The sequence below is a fragment of the Narcine bancroftii genome, chromosome 2, assembly GCF_036971445.1.
Source record: "Narcine bancroftii isolate sNarBan1 chromosome 2, sNarBan1.hap1, whole genome shotgun sequence".
Taxonomy (NCBI): domain Eukaryota; kingdom Metazoa; phylum Chordata; class Chondrichthyes; order Torpediniformes; family Narcinidae; genus Narcine; species Narcine bancroftii.
Genome location: NC_091470.1, coordinates 277,318,966 through 277,342,619, shown reverse-complemented (window position 1 = coordinate 277,342,619; position 23,654 = coordinate 277,318,966). Strand labels below are relative to the sequence as shown.

Here is a 23,654-nt window from a genome sequence, read left to right as displayed (position 1 = left end):
CAGCCATCTCTGAACCCATGTCACAATCTCTCTACTAATCTCTAGTGACTGAACCTTCCTTATTAACCATTCATGTGGAACCTTATCAAAAGCCTTACTAAAATCCAAATAGATTACATCAACCGCCCTTCCTTCATCCCCTTTTTTTGTCACCTCCTCAAAAAACTCAGCAAGGTTCATGAAAACATGACTTTCCCTTTACAAACTCATGCTGGGTGTCCCTAATCAATCCCTGCCTATCCAGATATGTGTATAATCTATCTCGAAGAATACCGTCCATAACCTTCCCCACCACTGAAGTCAAACTTACTGGCCGATAATTACTTGGCCTACACATAATGCCTTTTTTTAAACAACGGAACTACTTTTGCAACCCTCCAATCCCACGGTACCACACCCTCCTCCAGTGATCTTTGAAAAATCACTGTCAGTGCCCCCACAAAAATCCCATTAGGACCAGGAGACTTATCCACCTTTAGTGACCCTAAAAGCTCCAAAACCCTTGCTTTACTAATCCCTATCCTCTCTTATCTCGTATAGCCCAATGTCCCTTTCCCTCGTGAATACAGATGAGGAAAAAATTGTTCAATATCTCTCCCATCTCATATGGTTCTTTACATAGTCCTTACTGGTCCCATAATCCAGTGGACCTACTCTATCCTTAACCCTTCTTTTACTGTTCACATATCTGTAAAAACCTTTAGGATTCACCTTCGCCTTATCAGCTATGGTCTCCTCATACCTTCTTTTTGCCTTTCTAATTTCCCTCAAGGTTCTTCCTGCAATCTAAGTAATGATCATACATCTCCTCAGTCTCCTGTTTTTTTATATTTAGCATAGGCCTCCCTCTTGTCCCAAACCAACTTCTTAATTTCTCCTGAAAACCACGGCTCCCTTGAACCTTTGGTCTTCCCTTTTGGCCTGATTGGAACATAAAGATCCTGTACTCTCAAAATCTCACCCCAAAATGCCCCCCAAATTTTCTCTACATCCTTTCCGGCAAAAAGATCAGCCCACTCAACTCTCTGAAAATCCCTTCTCATTTCTCCAAATCTGGCCTTCCCCCACTCGAAGACCTTCAACCTCGGACCTGACCTATCCCTTTCCATCATTAAGCTGGTGAGGGCTCTGTGCTGCACTATCCAGTCCTGTGTCATGTGTCCTGCGCTGTCCACTATTCTGTATCTGTAATGTGTCCTGCACTATTCAGTACTGTGTATCTTTATCACCTGCCCTATGCTGACTAGTATTCTGTACCTGTTGTCACCGACTTCATCAAGTCCTGTGTGGATGAGTGTGTGCCCGTGCCTACATACCATGAGTACCCTAACCAAAAACCACAGTTGAACTAAAAGATTTGCAGCCTGCTGAGGGCCAAATCAATGGTGTTCCAGACCTCCATAGGAAGACCAAGTACGACCTATGGAAGGCTATCTTAAAGCAAAGAAGCAATTCCAAGTGAAGACAGAAACAGGACTTGCAGGCCATTACATTCTACAAGGCAAAACCTAACATCATAAATGGCTATGATACGTCACTTCCCATGAGCTGAACACCTTTTATGCTTGCTTTGAAAAGGTAAATTCAACTGTACCAATGAGAATCCCTGCAGAAGATGGCAACCCTGTGATATCTGTTTCAGAGGCCAACGTCAGAACATCTTTCAAGAGGGTGAAAGCATCCTCTGTCATCGAGGACCGTCACCACCCAGGCCATGCCCTCTTCTCACAGGAAAGAGGTACAGGAGCCTGACAATGAACATCCAATGGTACAAAAACAGCTTCTTTCCCTCCTCCATCAAATATCTGAACAAACAATGAACCACAGACATTACCTCACTTTTTCTCTTTTTTTACACTACTTATTTCTTTTTTTAAATCTTGTATGTAGAGAATTGTAATTTATTGTAATTTTGCATCTTATTCTACGCAATACTGCTGCCACAAAACAACACATTTAGTGGCATATGCTCATAACAATAAACCCGATTCTGATTCTATCTCATGTCCTGCACTGTCGCATACTGTGTTTCTGTATGCTCTGCTCTGAGTTGTGCAGTATCCATGTCACCTGTCCTACATTCTTCAGTACTGTGTATTTGCATAATCTGTCCTGTTCAGCCCAGCACTGTGTATCAGTGTCACCTGTCCTGCTCTGTCCAGTACTGTGTATCTGTGTCGTGTGTCCTGTGTTCTCTAGTACTGTATCAATTGTTCTGCACTCTCCAGTGCTGTGTATCTATGTCACCTGTCCTGCGCAGGCTAGTACTGTGTATCTGTGATACTTATCTTGTGTTGCCCAGTACTATGTATTTGTGCCACATATCATACACTGTCCAGTATTGTCTGTTCAGTGTCCCATGTCCTGCACTGTTCAGATTTATATATCTGCGTCACCTGCCGGGTGCTGCCCAGTACTGTGTATCTGTGTCACTTGTCTGGCAGTAATCCAGTACTGTGTAAAACATGAAGTTCTCCAGACACCCATGGTGGAAGTAAAAACACAATGCTGGAGAAACTCAGCAGATCAAACAGTGTACTCTATGTAGCAAAGATAAAGATACATAACCAATGTTTCGAGCCCTTCATCAAGGTATGAAAAAATGTAAGCAGGTGCAGGAACGGAATGGCAGGGGGAGCAGCACGGTCCCACAGGCAGGAGGTAAAGAATAAGGGAGGGAGGGCACACCAGCAAGCAGGGGAGGAGGGATGGCTCTGTGAATGAAGTAGGAAGGGATTGAGAGCTGGAGGAAAGAAGATAAAGGGAAAGGGGAGGGAGGGAGAATGGGGAGTAGGCTAGTAGAAACCAGAGAGGTCTATGTTAATGCCATCTGATTGGAGAATGCCCAGATGGAAAATTAAGTGCTGTTCCTCAAATTTACAAGTGGTCTTGGTTTGACAGTAAATGAGGCCACGGACAGACATGTCAGGATGGGAGATCCCTATCATTGATGAGGACAGAGCAAAGGTCCTCACCAAAGCGATCTCCCAGTACTGTGTATCTGCATGACATATATTGTACTGCCTTCTATTGTGTATCTGTGAGACGTGTCCTGTGCTGCCCTAATACTATATGTTTCTGCAACATGTAGTTTGTACTGTCTGTTCAGTGTCAGGTGTCCTGCACTGAGCAGTAATGTGTATCTATGTCACATGCCCTGCGCTGTCCAGTACTGTGCATCTGTCATGTCCAGTACTATCTGTTCAGTGTCATGTGTTCTGCGCTGCTTGGTACTGTGCATCTGTGAGACATGTCCTGCGCTGTATTTGCATCACATGCCCTGCACCGTCTGTTCATTGTCATGTCTCCAGCGATGTAGAGTACTATGTACCTGCGTCAGGTGCTCTGGATTGTCTGTTCAGTGTCACGTCGCCAGCAATGTCCATCATGTCAAGTACAATTTGTTCATCCTGCGACCATTGCTGTGTGTTCTGTACTACAACTGGAAATGAGGGATTGTTGTTTAGCAGCTGCAAGATGAGAGCCTGTGGGAAGGTGATGAGGAGCCAGTTGCAGAATTATTTACTTCAGCACTTGTGTCCGCTGTAATATGCAGACAACACAGAACCAGTCCTTCAGCCCATCCACCTCCTGCTGGTGTTTGTAGTCGACATGAGTATTTGCCATCCACACCATTCCCAAGGACTGCTCTCCCCCAGTTTTAGCCAACTGACTGCATCAATTCTGGTCAAACCCACCTACCCCATGGGCAACTGATGGGGACACACAGAGTGCCAGGAAGGGAGGGTACTGTGAGAAACCACCACAGGCAGAGGCTGATAGCAGTATAGACCATGCCGGAAATTTCATCTGTGGAGAGAGAAACAGTTCAAACAGTTAATATTTTGGGTTGAAGTCCTTGTCTTCCTTCCATGCTTACACTGACCTTGCCTTTAATCTGCAGGGGAAGATCATCAACAGGAACGGCTGCTGTGCAATCTGTACCGACAGTGAGTACAACTTCCCGCAAAACATACACTTCACCCCCACGCACCGCGTACACTCCAACCTCACACACCGCATGCACTTCACCGCACACACCACGTACACTTCATCCCACACACCGTGTACACCACCCCCACGCACCGCATACACTTCACCTCCACGCACCGCCTACTCTTCACCCCCACGCACCGCATACACTTCACCCCCACGCACTGCATACACTTCACCTCCACGCACCGCCTACTCTTCACCCCCACGCACTGCTTACACTTCACCCCACACACCATGTACACTTTCCCCCTATACAACGTACACTTGGTATTTCATTGGAGTAAAGGGAATTTCAATGGCATGACGGAGGAATTGGCTAAAGTAGATCAGAAGGGGTCACTAATGGGGAAGACGGCAGAGCAGCAATGAATGTGCTTTCTGTGGTAGGCTCATCGTATATACGCACCAAAATAGAGGAAATATTCAAATGCAAAAATGTTAAAGTAAATGTTAATGTTAAGTCAACGTAAAAGGAAAAGAGTGGAAATATAAGGAAATTATAGACCAGTTTGCCTGACATCGCTGATTAGGAAGATATCATAGACAATTGTCAAGGATGAGGTTATGGCGTTCTTGGCATGGTTTCCTTAAGGAAAGATCTTGCATTTGTATCTTTGAAGTGAGAAGCAGGCTGGATGAAGGAGATGCAGTGGATTGTGTAATTGGATTTTCAAAAGGCCTTTGATAAGGTGCCGTACATAGGCTATTTAAAAAGATAACAACCAATGGTATAACAGGGAACAGACTAGCATGGGTAGAGCATTGGCTGATTGGCAGGAAGTAGAGTCGGAATACAGGGATCATATTCTGGTTGGTTGTCAGTTGCTAGTGGTGTTCCACAGCAGTCGGTGTTAGGGCCTCTTTTTATCATGTATATAAATAATCTAGATTATGGAAACCAAATGCAATGTAGACATTCATGATATAAGAGCAGGGATGTGAGGTTGAGGCTTTATAAGGCACTGATGAGAACTCACTTGGAGTGTGTGAGCAGTTTTAGGCTTCTCATTTAAGGAAGAATGTGCTGTAGTTGGAGAGGGTTCAGAGGAGGTTCACAAGGATGATTCTTTGGAATCTTTGGAATTTAGGAAAATGAGGGGCCATCTCATTGAAACATTTTGAATGGTGAAAGGTATGGACAGAGTAGATGTAGAAAGATTGTTTCCCATGCTGGGAGACTCAAGGACAAGAGAGCACAACTTCAGGATTGAAGGGCGTCTGCTTAGAACAGAGATGTGGAGGAATTTCTTTAGCCAGAGGATGGTGAATCTGGAATTTGTTGGCATAGGCCCCACATCCCATCCGGTGTCTGTAAACACCTACACCCCACCCGAGTCTGTAACTCCACTTCCCTCCCCATGTCTGTACCTCTCACACCCCTGCCTGTTTCAGCTTCCAAACTGCCACAGATGGAGGAACTGTCCTCCCTGCATCCAACTTGTTGAATGCTGTCCCTCTGCGGTATCAAGACTGTGCACCTTTCAATGAGAATCTAATGAAAGGATGTCGACTCGACCCTAAGCCACTTTCAGGTGGCCAGAATATGCAAATGTAAAGCCACCTAAAATACCCGAATGCGGCTGTCGGGAGGCCACCTGAAAGCGGAAAACCCGTCCTGGAGGAGCACATACTCAACCCACCTCGGGGAGGTATATTCTCCGCTTCCGAGCGCTTCCCCCTAGGCATCTGAAAGCAGCAGCTCTAGTCTCTCCTTGTCCCACAGTCCCTGGAGGCAGTCTGGTCAATATTCACTGCATTTTCTGTGCCCCAAGAAAATCCTTTTCTGGGTCAGGAAGCCAAGACTGCTCACTGCCTTCCAGGTGTGGTCTCCCCAAGATCTAGTCGAGTTGTATCCTACATACATCGTTTCCACACAGGGGTTGGTGCTGGGATATAGAACAAGCTACAAAGACAACTACAGTATTGAAAAGGCATGGATAGGCAAGGTATAGAGGGATAGAGGTAAACACAGACAAATGGGGCTGGTTCAGGTTAGCTATGTGGGTGTGTTGAGCTGAATGGCCTGTCTCCATTATTCTGCGCCTCTGAAGGGTATGTTCCTGGTCAAACAGACTTTCCATTTCTCATGCCACAGTAGTAATTTCATAATCATCCCTGTTATATTACATCTGTGTGCATTTTACATCCTCCCTCCCAGTTAGTGTTGTCATCAAATCGATGAACTATGCCCCCAGTACCTGGATAATCCATTCATCCCCACCTGCTCCTCCAGAAAGATATCCCGATTTCTACTTGCCCATTCTCTTTTTAATCCATGCAAATGCCCAACCCCCAGACTCAAAATTTACCCATTCAATCTTACATTACACTTCTTGAAAATCCAGCAGGTCTCCAATCTGTTCTCCCTGACCCATCCTCTTACTGAAAATCCAGCCACCCCACATGTACTGGTTCTCTTCCACATGTTCTCCCAGTCCCATTCTGTCAGTACGTACTGTTTGGATCTTATCCTTGCCAAATGCCATTGATATTTCTGCATCTTCATCCTCTGAATGCCTCTAGCCCCAAGCTCTGATGGGCTGTGCTCCTGCCTCCGGATGCTGGCTCTGAGTTCTGTGGCTGAACTAACCTGATATTTTTTGTGCATGCAGAACCTGGAGTCTGTACAGTGTTTGGGGACCCACATTACAACACCTTTGATGGCAGGGCCTTTAACTTCCAAGGGACATGCCAGTACGTGCTGGTGAAGGACTGCTCACGTGCAGCCAGTTTCCAGGTGCTGGTGGAGAATGATGCTCGAAGAACACAGTCCTACTCCTGGACCAAGTCCATTGAGGTGGTGCTGGGCTCTGGCACGATCAGCCTCCTGCAGCACCTGACGGTGAAGAAGGATGGTGTGAAGATTGCGCTGCCCTACCAGGATGCCCACTCTACTATCCAGTTAGAAGGCTACCTGCTGAAAGTAACGACAGTGGCAGGTACGCTTTGCCTAGCACAGCCCTTCCCGCATCTTCACCTCGTCCCTCCACAAGGTCTAGCAGGACACAGAGCAGAGAGTGAACATAGCTGTGATTCAGTAGGTAGAGCCCCCACCTCATGGCTTCAGAGACCCGGGTTTGATCCAGACCCCCGGCACTGTCTACAAGAAGTTTGCAGGTTCTCTCACCATACTGAACACATGTGGGTTCATTGGTTGCTGTAAATTTCCCCCAGTGTATGGCTGAGGGGGAGAATCTGAGGAGTAATTGATAGGTGCATAAGAGAGGGTGATATACAGGGAAATCAGTGAGGGAATAAGATGGATGGGATTCTCTAAACCAACAAATGCTGCATGGGCCCAATGAGCACCTCCTTTGTAGTAAAGAATATGTGAGAAAGCTCTTCTGTTTGGGTTAATTGACCCTATGGGTAAGCAAAGGAATTGAAGGTGAATTGGCCTCGTGCGTGAGCTGGGCAATGAGAGGGGGAAACAGCACTGAGGGGGTCAATGTGCTGGGTGGTGTGTGAGAGTCTTGGGAGGGTCATTGTGCTGGGTGGTGTGTGAGGATCTTGATCTTTCTGTGCCAGGACCTACAACATTAAAGAAGGTGTTCAACTCCCTGATGTCCACAGAGGATGTAGTTCCAGGGTAAGAGTAGGGTCATGATCATTTGTAGCTGAGGCACGTGGAATGTCCTCTGTAAAAGGGGTGGGGGGGTAAATCTCTCAAAACCTCTGCCCCTGATGGTGTGGATAAGTAGGGATGGTGAAATATTTGAAATTGATGATTCTGGGGAACTGTCAAAAGGGTTAAGGCCAACTGAGATCGTCCATAATCATACAGAGCAGTGTTACAGGCTTGAGGGACCAAGTGGCCTCATCCTGCTCCAGTTTTCCTGTGTCCTGTGATGTGCTCAGGATGTAGCACAAACACCTAGACCCTTTCTGCAGGCTGCATGAGTCTGCATTGCAGGAGCATACTGAATGTGAAGTTACTGCTCTGAGTATTCGAAGCTCTGGCTCCTCGAGTTCTGGCAATTCATCAGCCCCACTATCTCGAGCTTTGGGGACCATTGTAGGGGAAAATGTGCACCTCAGGGGTCCTCCTGGCCCAGGTTTTGCCTGAGCCAACTGTCTACCCCTCATCATTGTTACTCGGGTGGTCCTGGGGAGGGAGATGCAGTGACCACTGGCTCACTGAAGGTCTTCTGGAACCAATGGGCAACGCAGGCAGTCGAGCAGTTTGAATAATGTACATTGTGCAGAACAGGCTATGTGTGGAGCAGGGTGGGTGTGTATGTGGAGCAAGAGGTGTGCTGCAGAGAGTGTATGTGTATGTGGACCACTGTGTGTGTATATATGGAGCAGGGTGTGTGGAGCAGGGTGTGTGTGTGTGTGTAGCAGGGTGTGTGTGTAGCAGGGTGTGTGTGTAGCAGGGTGTGTGTGTAGCAGGGTGTGTGTAGCAGGGTGTGTATGTGGAGCAATGTGTGTGTGTAACAGGGTGTGTATGTGCACAGGATGTGTGTGGTGTATGTGGAGCAGGGTGTGTGTGTGTGTGTAGCAGGGAGTCTCTGTGTGTGGAGCAGGGGTGTGTATGTGTATGGAGCAGGGGTGTGTGTATGCATGTGGAGCAGTGTGTGTGTGTGTGTGTGGAGCAGGGTGTGTGTGTGGAGCAGGGTGTGTGTGTGTAGCAGGGAGTCTCTGTGTGTGGAGCAGGGTGTGTGTGTAGCAGGGAGTGTGTGTATGGAGCAGGGGTGTGTGTATGCGTGTGGAGCAGGGGTGTGTGTGTGTGTGGAGCAGGGTGTGTGTGTGTAGCAGGGAGTCTCTGTGTGTGGAGCAGGGTGTGTGTGTGTAGCAGGGAGTGTGTGTGTGGAGCAGGGGTGTGTGTGTGTGTGTGTGTGTGGAGCAGGGTGTGTGTGTGGAGCAGGGTAACATGGGCTGCTGATGTGTGGAGCTGATAGTGGAGGGAACTCTTCCTGTCGTATCTCCAGGAGAGCAGACATGTTTTGGATTGGGCTCTGCCTCAGCACGGCACAGCATGGACAGGTTTTGGGTTGGGGTGAGACTAGATTGGAGCCCAAGGAGAGCGTGCAGCCAGTAACAGGTGCCTATGTGTTCAGGTATCGACATCTCCTGGGACGGAGACAGTTTCGTCGAGGTCACTGCAGCTCCTGCACTGAAGGGCAAACTCTGCGGTCTGTGTGGGAACTACAACGCGCACAAGCGAGATGATCTGATTGGTGGAGATGGCAGCTTCAAGTTTGATGTAAATGCTTTTGCCGAGTCCTGGCAGGTGGGGAGGAAGGCGGCATGCACACAGGTCCCCCGCAGGCTCTGGCCGCACGTCTGCAGTGGTGGTCTGAAGGTACGGTTCCGGGCTCACCGTGAGTGCCACAAACTCAAAGCCTGGCCCTTCAAGGACTGCCATTCCCGTGTCGACTATGTGTTATTCTACAGGTGAGTGCCCCCCACGGTTGTGGGGGGAGGGGGGCCTTGTGCCAGCGTGGGTCAGGGGTCCCATGTGGAATTAGTGAACCAGATGAAGGTGAAACATGACAGCCAGAGGCAGTTGATTGACATAGCTGACAGAGGGAGAGACGGGCAGGAGAAACCAAGGTTGGGATGGGGGGATTGGAAATTAAGGGTGCCAGAACTGGAATGTGGTGAGGGAACATTGTTCCAGGAAGTAATGGGGGATGGATGTGTCAGAAACTGGACTTCCATGATGAAGATAGGACATTGTAAATGCTCTCAGTGGTTCCCAGAGCCTTTCCTGTATACTAGGCTGTTGGCTCCTGAACCCAAGGAGTTAGTTGGAGATGGTGGGGATCCAACAGGATGTTCAGGTGGAGCATCTTCCAGCAGCTCTGGCTGAATGTAACTGCCAATGCTGTGACCTCTTCTCTACCCCTGAGCTTTGACCTCACCCACGGCCATGCACAAATTGGACATGACATGACTCTCCTATGGGTGATCAGCTGGAGGTTCCTGTTGTGTTTATCCTGCAGGCAGACTCCACTGTGGTTGAGTTCATGGTCATGGAGTTTTACAGCACAGACCCAGCCCTCAGACCCTATATGTCCAACCCGACTTTGTCCCAGTTGCCTGGGTTTAGCCCATGTCGTTTTGAAACTTTTCAATGCACATACTTGTCGAAAGGTCTTAAATATTACAATAGTGAGGTCGGTGAGCTGTGCAGCGAACAAAAGAAAAAAACCACATAGAAGCTGTGAGTGAGTTGAACCCCCACTCCCTTGATCCTTTCGGCCCTTCCCATTGTGATGTCAGCCCAGTGCGAGCCTGCACCTCCATGACCCGGTTTGCTTGTGGATGAGCACAGCTCACTACAGTAGTACCCACTTTCACCACTTCCTCTGGCAGTTCTTTAGATATATCCACCACCCTCTGCATGACTCTTTTTAAATCTTTCCCTCCATCATTACCTGTCCCTGAGTTTTAGATTCTTCTTCCCTGGTGACACCTCACTCCTTTAAACTAGTGTCCAGAGTGTGTGACAGACACCACCATCCTTTAAGCTAATGGCTAGACTGAGGGTCAGACACCACTCCTCTCAACCAGTGTCTAGACTGAGGGTCAGACACCATTAGTCTACACAGGATCTCTCTCATCTGAAGATCGGACACCACTCCTCTCAATCAGTGTCTAGACTGAGGGACAAACACCTTGTTCCTCTAAAGCAGTGTTTACACTGAGAGACATGCAGCTGGATCCTCTGAGCAGATCTGGCAGGGGGCCAGGGATCACTGAGGAGTGATCCCTCTGAGGAGCTGAAGGCAAGATTGATTAGAGCAGGAGTGATGATGAAACTCCAGCGTCTGGGCAAAGCTCGTGCAAGTCTGATGGTGACCCCACTTTGCACAGAACCCTGGTGGAGGCAGCAAGAATTGGCTTTTCAGTGACCCAGATCACAGGCACTGAAGGATTTTTGAAGCCACTGTAAGGCAGGAAATGGTGCACCCAATGCTTTAGCTCTGATGATGAAGGGATAAACTCTGACCCGGCACCAGAACTCACTACTGTCAGGGAGTGTAACAGATCCCATGAACTCTCCCAGTGACCTCTTACATCCTTGGAGAGGACAATGGTGCCTGCATTTATCATTGCAGCCAGACTTTGAGAGGAAAGTTTGATGATGGAACCAGCAGAAGGTGAGTGGTGTGTTGGTAGAGACTGGGAGATGTGAGTGTTTTCCATGTTGGAAAGTTGTCTCCTTACTTTCCTGTGTTTGGGCTTGTGTTTCCACAGATCCTGTGTCACTGACATGTGTGAGTGCCCCATCCACAAGAACTGTTACTGTGAGTCTTTGATAGCCTATACACGGGCATGTCAGAGGGAAGGTGTGCGTGTTCACTGGAAGCCAGAGGTGAAGTGCCTGGGTGAGTCATTTGAAATCTGCCTGGTCCTGGCCACTGGGAAGGGAGGTTACCCATTATACTGGAATAAGGGTTTGGGATCACAGACACAGAAAAAAAGTCCATTGGCCCATCTAGTCTGTACTGAATTATTAATCCACTTCATCCCATCAACCTGCATCTGGACCATAGCTCTCCATACCACTCCATCTGCATCCACCACCTCTGTTGGCTGCTCATTCCACATTCCCACCACTCTCTGAGTAAAGAAGTTCCCCTTAAAGAATTCACCTTTCACCCTTGACCCATGTCCTCCAGTTCTGGTCTTATCACACGTCAGTGCTTGCATTTACTCTTTATCCCTCATAATTTTGTACATCTCTCCCCTCAGTTTCTGACACTTATTCAACCTTTCCCTTTAATTCAACTCCTAAGTCCTGGTAACATCCTTGTACATTTTCTCTGCATTCTTTTCATCATACTGACATCTCTCCTGCATTCAGTTGACCAAAACTGCACACTATACTCCAAATTCGGCCTCACCATAGCATCCCAATACCTGTACTCAATACCTAGATTTTGAAGATCAATCAACCGAAAGTTCTCTTTACAACTCTATGTTGACGTTTTCAGGGAATTACATATTTTTCCCAGATCCCTTGATTCTGCTGCACTCCTCAGCGCCCTACCATTTACCTTGTTCATCCTCCCAAAGTGCCACACCTCACATTTAGATTTTTTTTCATCTAAATTTTAAATTTAAATTTAGGCATCCAGCACGGCAACAGGCCCTTTCAGCCCACTAGCCCTTGCCGCCCAATTACACCCAATTGACTTACAAGCCCCCAGTATGGTTTGAACGGTGGGAGGAAACTAAAACAAACATAGGGAGAATGTACAAACTTCTTATAAACAGTGCAGGATTTGAACACTGGTCCCAATCACTGACCCTGTAACTGCATTGTGCTAACCCGCTATGCTAACCGTGCTGCATTAAATTCGATCTGCCGTTTTTCCCCCAATTTGTTAATTTGCTCCATATCCTACTGCAAGCTTTTGAAAGCCTTCCTTGCTGTCTACATCTCCAAACATTGTGTCTGTTATCTGAGAACTTGGTGATCCAATTCAGCACATTTTCATCCAGATCATTGATTCAGATGACAAACCAACCAAGGACCCAGAAGCAATCCCTGAGGCACACCACTAGTCACAGACCTCCACTTCTTTCACTCCTGGCATCTGCATTAAAATTAGCTAAGGCTTTTCCGGCCACCACCACACACACCCCCACCCCCCCACAAGAGAGTTTGACCACACACTGAACACTCAGGCAATGCTCCTAGGAACATATCACCATATATAAAGCAACGTGTTTATTTCATTGACTATTTGGAAGTATGGATGAGAGCAGCAGGGTCATGGGATTTCTGCTGTGTCCCAGTGATCAGTCCTCAGCCACATACTGCAGCAGTCTCTCTACACACACCAGGAACACAGCCCGCACACTGAGGCAGTGACTGTATGCACACTGGGACCATATTCTACACACTGCAGCAATCTCCGTATACATATTACTGCAACATGATTACTATTTCTTTGGTTGATTTTTTAATCACCAGCCTTGTTCTCACATTTACCTCAGCTGCCCTCTTCCTATTTATATATCAGAGAAACTTTTACTGTTTATTCTTGTACTACACCATCAACTCAGCCCTCACCTACATATCCTCCATTACCCACATATCTGCTCTGGCCCCCTGCACCCTCATGCGCAACAAGGACAGGATTCCCTTGCTCCTCACCTACCCACCCCACCAGCCTCCGAGTCCAACATATCTGCCTGTCCCATTTCTGTCAACTACTACATGATCCCACCACCACATATTTCCCTCTCCTCCCCTCCTTCCACAGGAACTGCTCCCACCGTGACTCTCTGTCCACTCCTCCCTCCCCACCAATTGACCCCTTGTGACCGCAGGAGATGCTCTACTTGTGCCCTGGCTCTGTCCGCCCAAAGTGTGGATTTCCCAGTGGCCACCCATTTCAGTTCCCCATCCCATTCCCCTTGCTGACATGTCTGTCCATGGATTCGTGCACTGCCAGATTGAGGCCACCTAATCTTCTGTCTCGGCACCCTTCAATCAGATAGTATCAACGTCGACTTGTCTGGCTTCCATTAACCACCCCCCCCCACCCCACTTCCCCGTCACCTTTCTCCCAGCTCTCTTTTCCCTTTGTCTCCTTTCACAGAGCCATAATCAATTTTCACCTCTCCTCTTGTATCCAGTTAACACCTTTTGTTGGCTTGGACTCCTCCCCTAGCCAGCCTTGTCTTTATTCTGATGCCTTCCTGTTCTTTGCTTTTTTTCTTGAAGAAGGGTTCAGGCTCGACACGTCACTAATATATCTTGACCTCCTATGGACATTGCGAGACCAGCACCCTCCATTATTTCAGTGTCTGCAAACCTTTGTGTTTCACTCCCTCTATACACCCATCACCTGTGTGTGGACACCTTGGTCATGAGATACCCATTAAGTCTTCTCCTTTCACATTAAAACCTTGTCCCTAGTTTTAGATTCCCTGCCTGGGGAACAGCCATGACCATCCATCTTACCATGCTCCTCATGACTATATAAAACACTAAGTGTTTATAATTTACTTATCATCCCACCAACATTCTCACTCAAATCATTACTACAGATGACAAACATCAGTGGAACCAGCACTGACCCCTGCCACACAGGTCTCTAATTTTAGTAATGACTCTCCATTACCACCCTCTGACTCCTTCCAATTAATTTATTGCATCTGATGTGGCCTCCTCTACATGGGAGAGATGAGATTATTTTGTTGAGTACCTTCCCTCTGCCCACTGCAACAGCAAGGACTTCCCAGTGGTCAACCATTTTAATTCCGTAAACCATTGGTACAATAACATCTATCCATGGCTTCATACACTGTCGTAATGAGGTCAACCACAAATTGGAGGAACAACACCTTATAGTCAGTCTCGACAGTCTCTGACTACAGTATTAACATCAACATCCAATTTCCATTCAATCCTTTCCCATCTCTCTTTCTCTACCCCTTAAGTTTCCTTTCCTCCAGCTCCCCTTCCTTTCTTGGCCCTCTTCCTCTCTCACTTCAGCGTTTTTCTTTTCCATCCTCCCACCTGTATCCACTTCTTACCTGTGATCATCCCTCGTCCCCCTCGCACCTTTTTATTCAGGCATCTAACTGATTTAAATATGACCAGAATAGGCAGAAAGAGAATAAAAGTGAAAATCCCCATCACTAAGCTAGTTTCCAAATTTCTATGACACAACAGGTTCTCTGTCCTGGTCTGCCACCTGTAAGCCATGCTGGAGCCTGAGCCTAGATTTATAGCTCAATGGCTACTCTTCCAGGTTCTCTTCCCTTGTCTATGCTGAGATTTAGGGGAACCGTTAAATGCAAACCATTCATTGTCCTTTGGGTTTTTATTTCTCATATATAAACAACCATTTCTAAAGGAGTAGGCCATTGCTAAACGTATCCAGCAGAAACCAGGGAAAGATGTGTCACTCCCTGACCATTTGTGTGTATTGTTTTTAACCTTTCCTCCTTCCCTTTCCAGCTACGCAGTGCAAGCACGGTGCAGTGTATAACACCTGTGGACCGGGCTGTCCCAAGACCTGTGAGAACTGGAATGAAATTGGTCCTTGCAAAAGACCGTGTGTGGCAGGCTGCCACTGCCCTGCCAACTTGGTGCTTCACAGGGGCAGGTGCATTGAGGCAGCTTTATGCCCCCGGTGACCACCCCAGAAATGCCCAACCTGAACAAAGGTAATCAGAACCCCCACTGATCTTCAACATGGACAGAAACCTGTTGTATATTCTGGAATGAGAAGTTTGGATAAAGGATGTGGAAAAGTTCACTGAATATATAAAGACTAAATCCTTAATATAAAGATAAAGCTGTCAAACAAATAATTGATTTTACTATCCAATGCATTTCAATACTTGCACTGTTTCTGTGCAACTGTGCTGAAGAATCTGCTGCTTGAACAGAGTGAATGAAGGTCATTGCTTCAGCAGGGATTTGCAGCATCACCCTCTCCCTTGTTAGAAGACTTGTTTAAATTTCTACCCTCAGCCTGAAGTGGTTCTCTTGCAATTACCCAGTTACAGATGGAGAAGCTACCATGAATATCAGCTCAGCCAGTGTCACTAGCCCCACAGGAGTAGGACCACTCTCCATGGTGCACCCTCGGTAATTCAGGCACAAATGAGATCAACCTTTGTGATTCCAATCAGTCAACATGATCTTTGTCCACATGAAGGCCACAGTCATTGAGGTTGCTTGTACAGACCAGAATGAGAGCTGCTGTATATAGTTCGGTCTTTCTCTTCACCACTTCTGGGAAGGACTCGCCCTTGTTTCCCTCTTTCAGTGGTCAGACACTGGAAGTCACCTCTGAGTCTAAGTGCTGGGGAGATGAGGTTGGAGTGTCTGCCAAAGAGACTTGATGAGATGCAAACCACAAAGGCTGGCAACATTTGCCACAAAAAAAACATGCACCAAAAGCTCAAATTTTATTCACAAAATCTTTATTGAAAATAATTACATATGCATCAACTCCATAAAGACACAAGATCAGCACAAAAAAATGTTCAACTACATCCAGTTCAAATTTTTCTTTACTTTTAAGATTTTATAAACATCATTCTGAAACACGGGAATGAAGTGTGGAGCCGGCGATTTGGAAACCACTGAGCACAAAGGAGTTTTCTTTGCATTTTCTCCATCTTCCACATCCCAAATTTCGGGCAAGCTGCAGCCCTGCCTGTGGGTAACAGAAGCAGCTTCAGCAAGGCAGAAGGAACAATGCCACCCACCAACCCTTGTTCCAAACTGACATCCATGTTCACAGTTGGGCACTAATAGGTTATCAGCAACTAGAATTAACCACAATGCCTGCTCAGTGAGGGGACAGAATCTAATGCAGGACCTTGAAGGAACTTTTCTTTCCCAGCACAGGACCACAAGGTTTGCTCACAATTGTGATTATTGTGAGGAATACCTGCGGGTTCCAAAGGACACCAAGTTAGAAATATATCATGAAGGGATTTAATTTCAGAATAACCTTTGCCCATGGACATTAAACACCATTCCTGTCAGAAAATACCAAACCAGCAACAGTTTGGAGTTGTAGTTACTGATGACCAGAATCCAGAGTGGACAATTGAGTAGCTACTGGACTAGACAGAGGCTGGGATCCTGCAGCAAGTGACATCTCCACAGAACCTTTCCATCAAAAAGCCTCAGTCAATAACATGTTGAGAACGCTGTTCAACTGCCTGGATCCAAGCAGATGCACTACCTAGGCTCAATACTAGTGGACAGAATACTGGTCTAAATGCAAGCTCCTTACCTGTGCACAGAATACTGATCTAAATGTGAGCTCCATACCAGTGCACAGAATACTGGTCTAAGTGCGAGCTCGATACCAGTGAACAGAATACTGGTCTGAACGCGAGCTCAATACCAGGGCATAGGAGACGGGTTTGAACCTGAGCTTGATAACAAGGCGCAGGAAACAGGTCTGGATTCAAGCTCAATACCAAGGAACAGAACATTGGTCTGAGGGAGCTGAAGGATACTGCAATACAAATGGCTTATCTAGAGGATTGATAAATAAAAGTTTTCTTGGCATTACAGAAGGGATATCATTTATTGAAGTAATAAGCAGCATAAAGGGAGTCTGTTAGATTGCATAGAATCAGGCACCTTCCTCAGTTACACAAGGCTGAGACCTTTGGAACAATTACCATGAATGAAAAAGCAGGACAGGATTCAGATCAGAGATGAGTTAAAGCTTTAAATTCTCACATGTACCTTGTTTTTCTCCAACACCAGGAGTCTTCAAGAATAAAATAGTCCACTCCCAGGCTGAGAAGCCCATGCTTCACTTCCTCTGCTGACTTCCGACTGTACATTGCATACACCCGTTTCGTTCTTTCCCTGGTTGAGAACAAACAGAAATGTGGATTTTGGTTTTGGGAGGTGGAAGAGTCTTGGGGAGAAAGACTTCAGTAATGAGAGCCTGGTTGGGACTGGACAGAAGGAGGATGTCGATTTATAGCACACAGGTAAATGCACAGTCATGGCATATCTCATCAAATTTTGACTTAGTAATAGAGGAGCTGGGGACAGGAAGAGATGGTGATTCCTGCTGCAGAAGGAGACTTGGGAGGAAGCAGGAGACAGTCGTACCATGACGATGGAGACCTCAATTCATACCTCCAGCTGAGACAGAGGACGGGTAACTTAGAAATCAACCCTTTTGTCTAGGTGGGCCTCTGTGATGCAATAGGAATGAAGCATTCTCCAACCCAATGATGTGGGGGCCGAGGCTTGTAATTAAGTGAAGAAAGCATGATTATTGAGCCATTCAATAGATTTTAATTTTTTTTACATTTAAATTTATTTAGACATACAGCAAGTAACAGACCATTTTGGCCCAATTGCCACCCAATTGAAGAGTGGAAGGAAACCGGAGCCCCAGGCAAAAATCCACGCAGACACAGGGAGAATGTATAAACTCTTTACAGACAGCGCGGAATTCTAACTCCGGTCCCGAATACTGGCGCTTAACGGCATTGCACTGTCCACTACACCAACCATACCACACTCAATGGGGTGATTAGTGTCAAAGCTGCCTTCTGATCATTTGCATCCTCAAAGATCCTGAGATCAATCTCAGATAACTAGCATAATTATAGTTGGTGGTGGGTGGGGGGGGGGGGGGGGGTGGTGGTGGAGGAGAGAGGAAGAGAGAGAGACCTGGTCCACGCTGGGGCAGGTTAGGAACTCAGGAGTTATGATCAGGGCAGGACTCTTCGAATCGGGGAAATAGAAATCAAGGAGGGAGTGGTCTGGAAAAATGAAAATAAAATTAAAGGTAGTAACAAATGATCACTATACAACTGAAAAATGCAACCCCATCATGTGTCCACAAAGCCAGAATATCATTCCTGAACAAAAAGCTCAAAATATTTCCTGACATGTTCAACTCTTCGAAATGGAAACTTCTAATATTTAAAATATACATTTAAACATATTAACTTTTAAAAACAGACTACGTTAAAAAAGATTGCCTGAACCTACTGGATAGCAAGGGATGCTCACCTTAGGCCTGCATCTTCATAGTGTGGGTGGTTTACAATGGGCCTTCCTGTCGACAACTTGATACTTGCCATCGTGGGCATGGCTCCAGCAAACACAGCGTCTGAAGAAAACAATGGATCCATGTTCAGAGCCATCTGTTCATGGTGTTTAAACAGAAGCTATGATTGAGTGCAATATACAAAGATGCTGGAGAATCACAGCAGGTCACACAGTGTTTATAAGAAGCATAGCATTTCATATCTAAGCCCTTTGTCAAGGTATAAGCAGAAAGAAAACAGGCAGCTGAATAAAAAGGTGGGGGGAGGAGGGAAAGGGTAGGGAAGCAAAGGGCAACAGGAAATAAGTCATAGGGATAGGAGGGTAGAAGAGAAAAAAATTGAAGTGCTAAGATGGAAAGGGGTGGGGAGAGAAATGGGGAGGGACCTAACAGAAATAGAAAAAATTGATATTAATGCCATTTGGTGGAGAGTGCCCAGTCAGAATATTAGGTGTTGCAAGTAGGCTCATTTTGGGAGTGCCCGAGGCCATGGTCAGACATATCAATATGGGAATGGAGTATGGGAATGAAATATTAATGGTAGCTGTTTATTCAGTTTTAAAGCACAATGAACTGCAGTCAAATCCAAGTCAGTCTATACACACACCCCCCAAATAGTATCCTAATCATTAGTCCCTTTTACATTGAAAAGGCCACGTATTGCCGGATACATGACCCATCTTTCGAAGCAGGCTTGCTTGTTCACACAGAACAGAGAAAAGCCAGCTCTGAGTCCTTTTACACAGGAAGCCAGCATGTAGCTGTAGCACAGCAGCATCAGTGCCTAGTGTGATGTGTTGAGAAAAGAATCAAATTCGGTGGGTCTGGACATAATGGTCTGCAATCACACGTAGCTTTTATTAACACACCACAATTATAGAAAAGCGTAGAAAATGTTAAGTGGAATAAAGCACACACACGCAGAGTTTATAAAGGAGTGTGGGAAATTGTTATAATACTATGCACAGTTTATAAGTGGTTGACTATTTCTGTTGATTTTAGCAATTTTCACAGATAGACATTCACCCTTAAAATTTACAATCTTTATGGCTGCAGAGATTGAGGTTACAGAATGGTTTTGCATTATAGCAACTTTAGCTATCTGCCAACAAATGCGTGCCAGAGTATTAAGTGTCTATAAAAGTCCATTGTTGATATAGGTAATCTGAACTAATACATGAGATATAAAAGTGTGCTGAAAGGATGGTGCATAAGATCATAAGACATAGGAGCAGTAATTGTGTACTGTTTAACATTTTCCTACGATCTTTTATAAATTGTGCGCATGTCGCGGTACACTTGGAGGGAGTGGGCAGAACCAGCGCTAACAGCTCCTGTCTTGTGACAGCTAGATACAACAGCCTCCTAAATACTGGCAACTAGCCACTACAGCCACGAGGCATAGTGACTCAGCAGCACCTGTAGATCTACTGAGAAGCCCTGGCCTACTCAACGTAGCTACATCATGAAGTCATTAGCACTTCAGATGTCATGATGCTAGGTCACATGTTGTGTGTCTATATCAAGCCCTATAACACTGTAATAAACGCTTTTTGCTTGCTGACAACTTCAGGTGTGGTCTCGCTATTTCAACATGATGGCGTCTGAGCACAAACATCATCCGCTACACACATGTGTTTTATTCCAGTAACATTTTCCTATGCTCTTCTACAAATTGTGGTGTATTAATAAAATCTACGTATGATTGCAATCTCTTGTGTCCAGACCCACTGAATCTGATTCACACAGGCGGTGCGGACATTCACACATTATGTGCCTAGTAGTGTCCATTGCTCTACTTGCTATTGACTATGAACCTTTTCTTGTCCCAACATCGTGACATCATCTTTCCATGACATTTCGACCCGGCAACATGGGTTGACCATTTTAGATAGGTCCCGCATCGATACGCTCCTACCTTGGCAGATCAAAGACAAGCAAGTCTAAACTCCCCCAATATGCCTTTGATTTTTTTACTCAGAACACAAAAGGTGGATAAAACCCAGCTTTCAAACTCTGTGCAAAAGGAGCTACAGATAACTGGGAGGAAGATGTTCAATGAGGTAGCTAAAGAACATTACTGTTATCATTGCCTCTGACTCTCTGTGTCTCCCGAACTAACATCCCAGGTGAATGGAGCTGTTGGCCTGCGTCCTGTGACCAAACTGCTGATCTCTGATTAAAGCACTAAGCTAAGACCCCCCATTCCCTCTTTCCTCCTCAGTAAGAATACACAGAAGCTGCAATAGCAAAATGTTGTTTAAAACAATTTGCTGTTGGCTGCTGACCAGCTGTTTTAGTTTGGACTTTGAGCAGACAGATTAGTCATTGGTTTCATCCCAGTTAGGCTATAAGGAAAGGTACTTGTGGCAAATGGAAATATCATTGTGTAACAGATGGACAAGACAAATGTAAAGTACAACAAATGCTGGAAATGTGAAGTTGGTGCATTAAGGAACCTCTTTAGAGGTTAGAATTAAGATCAATATTACATCAGAGCAGCATCAGGATACACAGTTATTCAGGTGGAAGAAAGGGACAGAGTCAGATACACAGCGCAGTAGAGGAAAGAATAGTGATGGCTACAACTAGAAAAGAGGGATGTGGATTATGCTAATGTAGTTAACAGGGAACTGAAGACATACGCAAGAGTCTTCACTGCTGGAATACAGCAGTGAAAGCCCCCAAATTTCTGGAACACAATTAATTATGTATAGCGTGCACCCTTTGCTGCAATATGAAATTTGATTTACAGGTATTAAGTTACATTCATGACATACGCCAATTGTTGAAAACAGCTTAGTCCTATTATTAGCCAAGTTAAATAAGCATCCTATTCTGTAATCAACCTTTATCTTGCCAGTAATTAGATCTTTGTAATTCCCATTCTGTAATTAAAACAGTAAAACTAAGTTAATCAAGTTTCTGTAATTGTGTCCATTGAGAGTATAAAACCTGTAACAACATCATACTCAGGAGATGAGCTTTGATCGCCTGGTACACATCAGTTTTAATAAATCGCCAACTGAACGTAAACTCTGTGTGGTATTTCTATTTGCTCCTACACATAGCAGAGAACAAACCCTTTGGCCCAAATCATCCATGCTGTCCAAGTTGGCATTCTGGGCCTGCCCCATTTGACTGCATTTTGTCCATATCCTTCTAAACCATTCCTATCCAGAAATTTGTCCAAATGTTTTTTGAATGTAGTATCGTATCCTCTTTTACAGCTTACTCTGGCAGCTCGTCCTAGATACGGACCACCCTCTGAGTGGAAATTTTGCTCCTCAGGTCTCTCTTAAATCTCTCCCCTTTCATCCTAAATCTCTGCCCTCTAGTTCTACATTGACTACCCTGGGGAAAAGATTGGTGAGTCTTCACTGTAACCATGCCCCGCATGATGTTATAAACCTAAGCATAATTCATTTAAACTTTTCCTTGTTACACAAAAGACTGATCTTAGAAGCAAAAGTTATCGAATAGGGCAAAGCTGATTTTACATGGTGATTTAGAAACAATTACCCAGGAGTAAATGGTCAGAGATGCCAAGCTTCCAAGGAAGGTTCAAGTCAAATACTTTTCCAAGAAGCTTCCATATTCTCATGGATGGTAGGAAACATACAGGGCAAGTTCAGGCAAAAAGAACAAAGCTTTCATCAACTCCTCATGAGGTACAAGGGCGAAAGGAATATCAAAGAAGAGGGGGATACTGGGTGTAATGCAGACAGTGTGAAATATTGGATAGGATAGAGAGTGGGATGAATACTAAAAGCAGATAAATCACTAGGATAAACCCCAAGATACTAGCAGAAGCCAAGGAAAAAGTCTGTTCTGGGGATAAGTCACTGATCCTAAATGTTTCACCTTGGTTGAGTTCTTCCCCAGCATTTGTGCTTTTTAACAAACCTCACTGGGGATCACGTTGTACTGGAGGATTGCTGAAATGACACTATTAATTAACTGAGATCACAGAGACCGGATATTGCATGACACACAGTGCTGGCAAACTCCTGAGAAAAGTGATTAGAACTCCACTCGTTTCAAGGGAGTTACAAATAATAATGAGGTTGGACCATGCAGCAAACTACTAAATAAAGGGAGGGAAAACTATGACATTATTAGGCAGGAGTTTATTGGGAGCAGCTGTTATTGGGAAAAGCTGTAACTAACGTGGGAATTGTCGAAGGACCAAATAATTAAGAGTCCAGAACTGACATGGTCCAGTGAAGAAAGACAAGGACGGCAAAGTAAGGCAACCTTGGATGACAAGAGATGTTGTGAATTTACTCAAAAAGAAAAATAAGCATTTAAAAAAATTTAATTTAGCAATAGAACATGGAACTGACCCTTCCAGCCCACAAGTCCGCGCCGCCTAAATACACCCATGTGACCAGTTAACCTACTGATCCCATATGTCTTTGGAATGTAGGAGGAAACTGGAGCACCCAGAGGAAACCTGCAGATATGGGGAGAGCATACAAACAGTCCCTAATTTGAACCCAGGTTGCTGGCACTGTAATAGCATCACAATAACCGCTATACTAACCATGCTGCGGGAGCATAAAATTATGTGACCCTACTACAGAAGGATGTGAAGGCTTAGGAAAGGAAACAGATTTACCAGGACCTTGCCTGGAAAAGAGGGTATGAGCTATGGGAAGAGGTTAGAGCGTAAGAGGCTGCAGAGAGGGAGCTCAGCAGGTCAGTGTATATTATATAGAAAAGATAGATACATAACCATCGCTTTGGGTTTGAGCCTTTCATCAAAGTAATGTTAGTTATGTATCTCTGCTATATGCCTGCAGGTAAAAGGAATCTCAGAGTTGTACATGATGACTTATATGCCAAAAATATATGGTACATGACATGTCGTGAAATCCTAAATAATTTCTCAAAAATAAAAAAGAGGGCTCAATTTGTACACTGGATATACTTTTGAGACCTTAAATTCACCGAAAAAAACAGAATGACATCAATTCGGTGTATAAGTTGATGCTGGAAGTACCTCCCCACAACCAGCACTGCTACTCCCCAACACCTCCGCACCGGTGGGCGCAGCCATAAATGCCCCCACCTGGGACCCTGAGGTTGCCATCACCGCTCCTACCTGGTGGACTGAGGTTCCTGCTCCCACCT

General features: G+C 45.5%; 2 protein-coding genes across 4 annotated transcripts in view; one reads left to right on the top strand and one right to left on the bottom strand.

Annotated features, from left to right (window-relative positions):
* The window catches only part of bmper (BMP binding endothelial regulator), a 56,112-nt gene extending 39,099 nt beyond the window's left edge, over positions 1-17,013 (top strand). For both annotated transcript variants that reach the window (XM_069921031.1, XM_069921030.1), the window contains exons 11-15: positions 3,905-3,950; positions 6,609-6,935; positions 9,057-9,393; positions 11,203-11,333; positions 14,927-17,013. In XM_069921031.1, the coding sequence (XP_069777132.1) occupies positions 3,905-3,950; positions 6,609-6,935; positions 9,057-9,393; positions 11,203-11,333; positions 14,927-15,105 (1,020 nt within the window). In that variant the 3' untranslated portion in view covers positions 15,106-17,013. The remainder of the gene's footprint in view (positions 1-3,904; positions 3,951-6,608; positions 6,936-9,056; positions 9,394-11,202; positions 11,334-14,926) is intronic.
* dpy19l1l (dpy-19-like 1, like (H. sapiens)) overlaps positions 15,884-23,654 on the bottom strand; it is a 110,054-nt gene continuing 102,283 nt past the window's right edge. For both annotated transcript variants that reach the window (XM_069921029.1, XM_069921028.1), the window contains 3 exons: positions 18,482-18,581; positions 17,189-17,314; positions 15,884-16,136 (listed from right to left, as the gene is read on the bottom strand). In XM_069921029.1, coding sequence (XP_069777130.1) covers positions 15,968-16,136; positions 17,189-17,314; positions 18,482-18,581 — 395 coding nt within the window. In that variant the 3' untranslated portion in view covers positions 15,884-15,967. The remainder of the gene's footprint in view (positions 16,137-17,188; positions 17,315-18,481; positions 18,582-23,654) is intronic.